At 50.2% G+C, this 10,092-nt stretch overlaps 1 protein-coding gene across 1 annotated transcript; it reads right to left on the bottom strand.

Moving 5' to 3' along the window:
- Window positions 1-4,481: 4,481 nt before the first annotated feature.
- On the bottom strand, window positions 4,482-9,875 carry PIM1 (Pim-1 proto-oncogene, serine/threonine kinase). Its single transcript, XM_086371474.1, has 6 exons — window positions 9,394-9,875; window positions 9,174-9,280; window positions 9,013-9,063; window positions 8,548-8,914; window positions 6,803-6,979; window positions 4,482-6,045 (listed from the first exon to the last, which is right to left on the bottom strand). The coding sequence occupies exons 1-6, from the start codon at window positions 9,473-9,475 to the stop codon at window positions 5,888-5,890; spliced, it is 942 nt and encodes a 313-aa protein (XP_086227600.1). The 5' UTR covers window positions 9,476-9,875; the 3' UTR covers window positions 4,482-5,887.
- Window positions 9,876-10,092: the final 217 nt, after the last annotated feature.

Raw genomic sequence — 10,092 nt, 5'->3', positions numbered from 1 at the left:
AGATCACTACATACATGCCTGATAGTCAACATTCAAGAACAACAGAAACGAAACACTACATAATTTAGGAACATATGCCTATAAAATAAAAACTTTTTTTTAAGGACTTCCCTGGTGGTTCAGTGGTGAAGAATCCACCTGCTGATGCAGGGGACATGAGGTCATTCCCTAGGAAGATTCCACATGCCACGGGGAAACTAAGCCCGTGTGCTCTAGAACCTGTACTTTGCAACAAGAGAAGCCACCACAATGAGAAGCCCACTCACAGCAACTACAGAGTAGCCCCCTGCTCACAGAAACCAGAGAAAGCCCATGCCCCGCAATGACGACCCAGCGCAGCCAAAAATAAAATAAATAAATAAAATGCCTGTTCTTTAAAAAAAAAAAAAAATTTAAGAAATGTAAAAAAATGCTAAACAAAATTCAGGACAGCATGTTACATGTGGCAGAAGAAAGGACGGGACTAAGAAAGGATCATGTAGATAGATGAGTGTCATTGTGAATGTCTGCTTCTTGAACTGCAAGCTGGATTCATCACCCAATATCAGTTCAGATCAGTCGCTCAGTCGTGTCTGACTCTTTGTGACCCCATGGACTGCAGCACTCAATATAATATTAATAACAGGTCATGCTTGGACCAATGATGAGAATATATCATGAACCAAGGATTAAGATTAATCTAATTCTGTACATCGGATGTCCTGTTACAGTAAATAAAAATAAAGACTGTCTTCTCAGCTTGACCCTAGTTCTGCTTATTTTTGTACTTCCTCCCACAGCAATGCTGAGGGGTCACTGCAACCTTGTTCTTGGCAATCGGGGTTACTAGCGCAAGGCTGGGCAGGAAATGAACTGGGGGATGAGGCCATATCTGCTTTAACACTGTTCTCGATGGGTCCTTTGTGGTAAGGGTTTCCAAGAACCAGCAGAGCAGTTGAGGGAGCTGAGTAACATTTACAAGAAATGTGCCCCTGCCCCACCCCCTCACCACCCCGCCCCATCCCCTCTCTCTTCCCTTTACCGCCTCCAACTCTTCCTCCCCACTCAGGCCCAAGTGAAGGGTAACTCACAAGAGCCAATAATGAATATTTCCATAGAACCAGAACTGCTTACCTGACTTTCTGGAGTCTGAGCAAGAACTGCCCTGACCTCCATTCAGATTCTGGGCCCTGAAGGAAACTTGAGAGGACTAATCCACACAAACACTTATTAAGTAGCAGCAGAGTGATAGTGAGCATCAACCACCTGGGTCCAAATTCTAACGTAGCCACTTCTTAGGTATGCAATTTTTGATACTATTCTTAGAAGCCTACACCTCAGTTTTCCCCATCTGCAAAGTGGGGATGAATAATAACATCTCACTCTTGGAAAGTTGTTGTAAGACTAAGACATGCAAAACATGCAAGACAGAGCTGGGGCACTTAGTAGGTACTGAATGAGTGTTAGCTATTGTTGCTAAGTGTTATGAAGGATGCAGATGAATCAATGAGACCATGGTCTAGGGCAGGAGTTTGCAAACTTTCTTCTGTAAAGGGCCAGATAGTAAATATTTTTGGCTTTGCTGGCCATAAGGTCTTTGCCACGACGACTCAGCTTTGCCATGAACGGAGTCATAGACAATTTGTAAATGGATGAGCTTTATTCATTAATGCTAACAATTGAATTTCACATAATCTTTACCTGTTCTGAAGTATTATTCCTCATTCAGTCTTTTTTTAGCCTTTCAGAAATGTAAAACCCAGTCTTAGCTTACAGGCCATATAAAACCAGGTAGTGGGGCAGACTTGCAAGCTGTGGCTCACCACGCCTGGTCTAATGGGGAAAAAACATTAACCCCTCTGGATTTCTTTGTTAACTGTATGTTCTGTGTCTCACTTTACAAGTGAACAAACTGAGGCTCATTCTTCAAAGTCCAGCCAAGGGCAGTAATAATTCCATCTGCTGCCACCTTCGGGGTAAGAACACATTTATTTTATTACTTTTAAAATTTTATTATGAAACATTTAAGGCAAACCAAAAAATTTTAAATATAATGCTGGGACTTCTCTGGTGGCCCAGTGGTCAAGACTCCAAGACTCCTTCAGGGGGCACAGATTAGATTCCTGGTCAGGGAACTAAGATCCTGCAAGCCATGAGGAGTGCAAATACTTTTTCATCATCTGGTTTATGAAATAAAGCATTGCCCAAACAGTTGAAGACCCCCATGCAGATACCCCTCCCCAAGTTACAATCACCCTATCTCTACCCCAGAGAAAAGAACCACCATCTTGACTGGGAATTTATTACCATGTACTTCTTAGTGGGCTTCCCTGGTGGCTCAAACAGTAAAGAATCTGCCTGCAATGTGGGAGACCCGGGTTCGATCCTTGGGTCGGGAAGATCCCCTGGAGAAGGAAATGGTTACCCACTCCAGCATTCTTGCCTGGAGAATTCCATGGACAGTGGAACCTGGTGGGCTCCAGTCCTTGGGGGTCACAAAGAGTCAGACTAGGTGACTAATATTTTCACACTTCCTTAGTACTTTAAATATAGAAGCATTCTTAATCAGGAGGTAATATTTCTTTGCATGTACATACACCCTTTAATTGGATTTTAATAATCCAATCAAAGAATATCTCTACTGTATTCAGAGATTAGTCTCAGAGGGTGTAAAAAGGCCCTGAGGCATCCAGTAAGAAATGGTGGTAGTATCAACATTCAGGGTTGACTTCCAAGTCAGCTTTAACCATTGCTCCCCTCTATATTCCTGGGGCTACACCCGATCCCCTCTCCACACTACATTTTAAACTTCTCTGAAAAGAGACTGATATTTCATCCTTCCTATACAACCCCTAATATCTTGCACCTACTCTCTTGTACTTTTCTTCAAAGAGACACTATCTCCTATCATCATCCCTGGCAGTCTCCATAGAGGATGGGGAAACTGCCAGAAACTTCAAGGGAAAAAAGGGTGGGGCTTTGATTTCGTTAGAAGTTTGGAGTAACTTTTAGGCCAAGTGTCAGCTTTACTGGAAAAGATGAGGTATGCAACCCCCATGCTCCAAGAGATTGGAGTTTCTGCGTGTGTTTGGTGTGGATGGGGGCAGGGGGGGAGCAGGGGGCATAGAGAAAAGGGGACCTGACAAAATTAGCCCCCTAGAACCAAGAAATCCTTCCTTCCTCTCTGATGGCCACATGGGGGCTGAGCCAGGATTTGGGATCCAGTCCAAGCTTAAGGGTAGACATGAGTAGCGGTATTTGCAGCCTGGACCCTCAGCCTGACAAGACAGCATCTGGGCCAGTGGTCAGAGGGTGTGTGTATGCACCGGCGGTAGGGAGCAGGATGACCCAAGGGGAAGTCTGCTACTGATGGCTTCTAAAGAAACGAGAAACCAGTATTTTACAAATACTTGATACGTACACGGACAGTGGTACTGCAGTGTACTTTCAGCGCATCAGATGGGAGTCAGGCCCCGTGCACCAAGTGCATTCGTGGATTCTACCATTTAAACTCTCACATAATGAACACGGGGCTTAAACAGATCCCTGCAAACAAGCCTTGGACTGAAAATGCTAATTATCCCAGCATAAGCAGTAAGAAAATGGCAGAGCTAACATTTCAGCCACTCCCATTATAAGCATTTTTTTTTTTTGGCTGTGCTGGGTCTTCGTTGCAGCACAGGGGTTTTAGAGCACGCAAGCTTAGGTTCCCAGCCCAGGGATCAAACCATCTCATTACAAAACTTTTTGTGAAGCACATTGGAAAGGAATGGGCTTCCCTGGTGGCTCAGATGCTAATCTGCCTGCCAATGCGGGAGACATGAAATATGGGTTTGATCCCTGGGTCAGGAAGATTCCCTGAAGGGAATAGCTACCCACTCCAATATCCCTGCCTGGAGAATTCCATAGGCATTGGAGCCTGGCAGGCTACAGTCCTTGGGGTTGCAGAGTTGGGACACGACTGAGCAACTACTGGAGGAAAACTCTTGTTTACTGATTGTTGTCAATGACTAAACCCCACACCAAAGGTGAAGGGAACTTGAATCAAACTTAGAAATAGCACAAGTATATAGTATTCCAGTAAACTCAACATGTATCAAGGGCACATGCTCAAAATGTTTTACTAGTGGGAGAGATAATCGCAAACAGCCTCAACTGGTAGCTTAGCAAGATTTTGGCATCTCTAGGTCTGCCTTGTCCAGTGGAACTTACCAGCAAATGCTCTACTATTCCATGCCCAAGGAACTTCCAGTGGCCTTTCATGAAATCTGACTAGTGCTGGTTTAGCCCAGCCCTAATATAATTCATATTGGGAACAGAGGTTGGGATTTCACTGGGCCCCTCCAGCCAAATCTCGTCCACACAAGAATTGGCCCATCTACTCTTTGGCCATACAAATCAGATTCAGAGAGACCACTCCCCCTTTCCTTCCCAGGGTAGATTTTGGCACTTACCAAGAGCACATTAGCATGCCTCTGTATGGATAACACTTAAGCCACAACTTAAGACAAAAAGTATTTTATTCAAAAAACGCCAAGTATAAAAAAAAAAAAAAATAAGATCTCTTTATTCCCCTGTACAGTATTTCACTCAGATAAAACCAGCAGGCTACATGCTGCTCAGAACACAGCCCCAGAGAGGATCCGGAAGGCACACCATCCAGAACTGCTTTTCATATATCTATCCTATATACACAAGTCAGCAACGCCCCTCCCCCATCACCCCCCGGACCCCACGCCCACTTGGGGAAGCCGGCGAGGGGGCCCCCCCGCAGCAGTCAGGGAGCTGCGGCAGCTATCCCGCCTGAGTCCCGTCACCCTACAAACCAACAGAGCAAGCATCGCAGCCCTCCCCAAAAGGTCCCAAAGTCAGAGGAGGAAAGGAGAGAAAAGAAACTATGGCAGCAGCCGTGGAAGCTTGGAGCAGGAAGGGAACCAAATAAATAAATAAATAAATACATAACATTGACCTCCAGGTTAGAACGCGCATCATCTTTCCAAGAAAAAAAAAAAACCCAAAACAAAATAGGTAAAATAACTTAAAAGGCAAAATTAAAAAAGAATTAGATCAACTACAATCCTTTTGTACACTACCATGCCAACTGTACACACATTTACAGTTTTTCTGTTGATTTGCATTGTTTGTGCATTTGTGTGTGTGTGTGTGTGTGTGTGTGTGTGTGTATGTGTGTGAGGTCTTGGCTTAGAAACAGTTAAGTAAAAACCAAAAAGGAAGACCAGTTCACTTGGGAGTTTTACTAAAGGTGGAAAAAGGGCAGGTGGCTCAGCGTTTGGCCCTGTAGCCTCTTCCATGGCACCTTTCACATGAAGGATGGGGGGAAAGGGGGAAGGGAGAAAGAGAGGGAACCAAACCCAGGCAGATTTTTGGAGAAGCAGCAGGTAAAAGAGGCAAGTTCAAGTATTTCTCCCAGCACAGCCGGAGTCCCCACAGAAGGCACTCAGAAAGTCGGAAGAGGTGACAGGGACTTAAAATGGTGCTAGTCCTAACCCACCCCAACCCGCGCGCCCCCGCCCCCGCCCGACCCGTCACGGCATTCAGCAGAACTCTTGATGAAGGGAACAGTTCCATGGCAGGATCCTGACCTACTCCCACCCCCCACCGCCGCCCACCCCTGGGATTTTGCAGAGTCCAGCAATGCTGGACATCAGTGAGAAGGAGAGCTTCTATGGGAGGAGTGGAGGCCTAGGACGCCTGGAGTGGAGTCTCTTCCTCCTTTTTGGGAGGCAGCCTCCAGGAGCCTGGGGTCTGGAATGAGTTGTATATGTTGTTCCTGTATCAAGCACTGTCCTGCTTGGAGATTAAGTGTCACTGGTACTTGGGAAGCTGGAGACAAGACACTTCCCCTCCTTTGAGCATCTGACAGGGAGGGAAAAACCTGTGGGAGAAGCTATTTGCTGGGCCCTGGCGACAGGCTGTGGAGATGGATCTCAGCAGTTTCCTGGGGCAGGAGGACGTCTTGCATCCACGGATGGTTCTGGATTTCTTCGAAGGTTGGCCGATCTGATGGTCTCAAGGCCAAGCACCATCTAATGAGATGTTGACACTCTGGAGAAAGAAAGGGGTTAGAATGACTCAACTTGCTTTTGCAATGTAAAGGTCTTCCCACCTTGCTTCCCAGGGGCCCACAGGTCAGGGATCCAACCGAGAGACCGGGCCCTTTCTAGAAGGCTGCTTCTTCAATGAGAAGGTATTAACTAACATCTAGATCCTCCAGATTGCTTTCAGCAAAAAAAGAAAAAAAAAAAAAAAAAAAGCTCCCCTCTTAAACCTGTGGTTTTCAAACTTCAAGACCTTTCCCACGACGCCCACTTACCAAAAATAGGAAGGATGATGACAAGGGATTTTGATGAGCCATCACTAAGCATGATGAGGTGATTCAATTCACCTACCAACTTATGAATATGAACACCACCCACGATGAGGTCACTGGAACCGCAGTATTTAGAGGGCCTGGCCTGCCTTAAGGGAGAAGGCTCAAAGAGCCCTCAACTTTTTACTCCCAGGCAAAACAGCCAGGAGTTAAGGGATCAGGATTTTTGGATATTCAAAAACAAACGAAAAAAATCTTTCAGTGATACTAAATGATCTTTTTCTTCCTAATATTCTCACAGGTGCAAAAACACCCACAAATGCACATCATTTGATTCCTGCAGACTGGCTCTCTAGCATGAATCACTGGCCAAGAATCCTGCTAAACCAAGGGTCACAGCCTCTCCTGGGGAGTAAAGCTCTCCAAGCTCGTCGGGGACTATCAGCCTCGTGATTCCAGCCTCTCCTCAATAAGGGGCTTCCCAGAAGTTACCTGAGGAGACCCGCTGCCTGAAGAAAACTTGGCCCCTGACAATCTCCTCATCGTGCTCAAAGGGAATATCTCCGCACACCATGTCATACAGCAGGATCCCCAGAGACCAGACGGCTGCCGACCTGCCATGGTAGCGATGATAGCGGATCCACTCTGGAGGACTATACACTCGGGTCCCTGTGCGTCAGGGGAATAAGAAGGAAAACATGCTTTTAGCAAAAATAAAACTCAAAGCAACTGAGAGGTATGCTGAGTAACTTAAAAAAAAAAAAAAAAAGGCACCACCCTACTTCTGTCAGCAGCTGAGTGAACTCCAATCCCCCCCCTCCCCAGGGCTAACAGGAGTGGTTGAGCAGCTTATGGCAACTCTCCAACCCAAAGCATTACCGACTTCTCTATCAGCCCAGACCATAAACAAACAGCTCCAAGAAACAAACAGGGCCAGCCACAGACCCAAGCACCAGGCTTGGATGTGGGAGGACCACCCACAACTGGAGGAGATGAACACATACATAATCAAGGAAAGTATCTCCACAGACTATCCTTAAATTGCATTAAAGGTCCTTGCCCAGGAGCGGGTTAGAGTGCCACCTCAGATATGATCCAGGCAAGGACACTTGCACAATATCCTAAGTCAGGGTGCCCTTTCAGAGGCCTCTGAATGCAAGGGCAGACACCCACACCCCTTCCTCCATCCACGGAGAGGTAGCGCTGCTGGGCTGGCTTCAGACCACGTGATTCCTGTTTACAAACTTTGAGTTGTAAAAAAAAAAAAAAAAAAAAAATGTGGGGCCATCCCGCTGGCGCTCACCAGGGGGCAGCAAAGACTGGAAGGAAAAAACAAGGGAGGACCCGGCCAGCCATTAACTGTTAAATACAAAAAAAAATACAGCCCAACCCAGCGTCCTCCAAGGGCAAATAAACACAAACCACAAGCCCCAGTCACAAGTTTTGAAAGGCTGTCGTTTGTTAGGTTAAGCCGCTCAGATGATGACCCACCCTCCTCTGCTTTGATCTCCGAGCTCTCCATTCCATCTTTTCTGAAAGAACCCGCTCCAAGCCCCTCCCTAGGATAGGTTTTCATCCTCTCTGTGGAGACACCCAACTAATTTTCAAACCAGCAAGAGATCCTATTTCACAACATTCATTCCCGACTCCCTCACTCCACATCACCACCAAAGTAAAATAATAATAACAAGAACCAACAAAATGAATTATTTAGTGAAACTACTCTTCTCTTCCTTATTCGTCCCTAGATCAAAGGGGAGGGGAAAAACACACACACACACACACTGCAGCTCTAAAAACTACCTCACCGAAAACTCCCTTATAAATCAAAACAAAAATGACAAAACCGGCAATCAATTTTCATCTCTCCCGCTCTCTCCTCCTCCTGTCCCCCTCCCTCCCATCCTTCTACTGGCGGGGAAACTGGGTCAGACTTCAGAAATCTGGGCTACGGCCGGTTGCCCACAACCTCTTATTCATGGAGAAAGCTTGGAACCCACTGAATTTCACTTAAAAAATAAAATCATGCCAGAGACATTACAGGTTCAGCTGGCTCGAAATTCCCAGCTTTCCTACCCTGGGAAGCCCTCCTTCGCCCCACCCCTGTTAGCATCGAGCCAGGCGGCCCGATGACCTTTACAAAGGGCCGGGGAGGGAAGCCTGCCGAGGCCTCCAGGCCAGACCGAGTCACCTGGGCAGTTCCCCTCCCGGGGAGCTCCCCCTCAGGCCTGACTCACCATCGAAGTCCGTGTAGACGGTGTCCTTGAGCAGCGCCCCCGACCCGAAGTCGATGAGCTTGAGCTCGCCGCGATTGAGGTCGATAAGGATGTTCTCGTCCTTGATGTCGCGGTGAAGCACCCCGCAGTCGTGGCAGTGTCGCACCGCCTCCAGCACCTGCCAGAAGAAGCTGCGGGCCAGCTCCTCCTGCAGAGCCCCCCTTTCCGTGATAAAGTCGAAGAGGTCTTGCACCGGCTCCGGCCTCTCCAGGATCAGGACGAAACTGTCGGGCCTCTCGAACCAGTCCAGGAGCCTAATGACGCCGGAGAAGCCCGAGCTCACCTTCTTCAGCAGAACCACTTCCATGGGCACTCGGGTGCCATTAGGCTGCAGAGGGGCGAGGGGGGCTGCAGTTAGGGCGGGGGCGGGTCACAGGGTGCCCCACTCCACCCATCCCGGGGGGTCGCTCCCTCCAGGATACTCACCAGCTCTCCCCAGTCGGAAATCCGGTCCTTCTCCACGTGCTTGATGGCCACCTGGAAAGCCCCCCCATAGAGTCTCTGTTAGAGATTCCCTCGCCGGGGGGCAAAACACACCGGCGTGCCCCGGCCGGCTCGCCCTCCCCGCAAGCCGGGCACCCACTCACCGGCAAGTTGTCGGCGACACGGATGCCTGAGTACACCGAGCCGAAGCCGCCACTGCCCAGGAGCGGGCCCACCTGGTACTGCGACTCCAGGGGCTCCTTCTCCTTGCCTAGGAAAGGAGTCCCAAGAGACTCAGTGTCGGCCCGCGAGCCCCCCAGCTCCCACCTCGAGGTCCAGCCGCCCCCCACCTCCATCCAGGGTTGGGGGGAGAGAGGCACTTACCCGGCGCCAGCTTGGTGGCGTGCAGGTCGCTGCAGGGCGCGGCGCGCAGGTGGGCAAGCGAGTTGATTTTGGACAAGAGCATCCCCACCTCCAGGGTGTCGGCGAAGAGGCTGTGTCTGGAGGAGCTACTGCAGTAGGGGCTGGGGCTGCGCCGGCGGCTGTGCCTAAGGCCGGGGCTGAGGCTGCGGGTGGCGTTGCGGCTGCGGCTGCGGCTGGCGCGGAAGGCCGAGGGCGAGTCGGAGGACGACTGGGGGCGCTGCCGGGGCTGGCGGCTGACGGACACGCCGGCAGGGTCAGGCAGCGCCGCGGGCGGCAGGGTGGGCGGCTCGAGGGGCTGGTGTGGCAGCGCTGCGGCACAGGGAGTGTATAGCTGTAGCTGCTGCTGCTGCTGCTGTTGCCGGTCCCGCCACCGCCGCCGCCGCCAAGTCCTCTCCGGCCTCCTCCGCCACCGCGGCCGCTGCAGCAGACGCCCGGCTCGCCCTGCCGCCAGGAGTAAAAGGGGCGGAGCGCGCCGGCGGGGAGGGGGCGCGCGGGCGGGCGGGGATGGGGCGGGGCCTCTCCGGGAGGCCTAGGCGGGGGAAGCCGGGCGGCCGGGCCGGCAGGGGGAGGAGAGGGGGTGGGGGAGCGGCGGGACAGGGCGACTCCCCTCCGCACCCCCCCGCCTCCCCGCTAGCGCTCCGTCGCCGCGCCCCGGCCCCG

The sequence above is a fragment of the Bos grunniens genome, chromosome 23 (assembly GCF_055505025.1).
Source record: "Bos grunniens cultivar Pamir isolate PY7600 chromosome 23, Bosgru_T2T1.0, whole genome shotgun sequence".
NCBI classification, from domain to species: Eukaryota; Metazoa; Chordata; class Mammalia; order Artiodactyla; family Bovidae; genus Bos; species Bos grunniens.
This window is presented reverse-complemented; position numbering and strand designations above follow the sequence as displayed.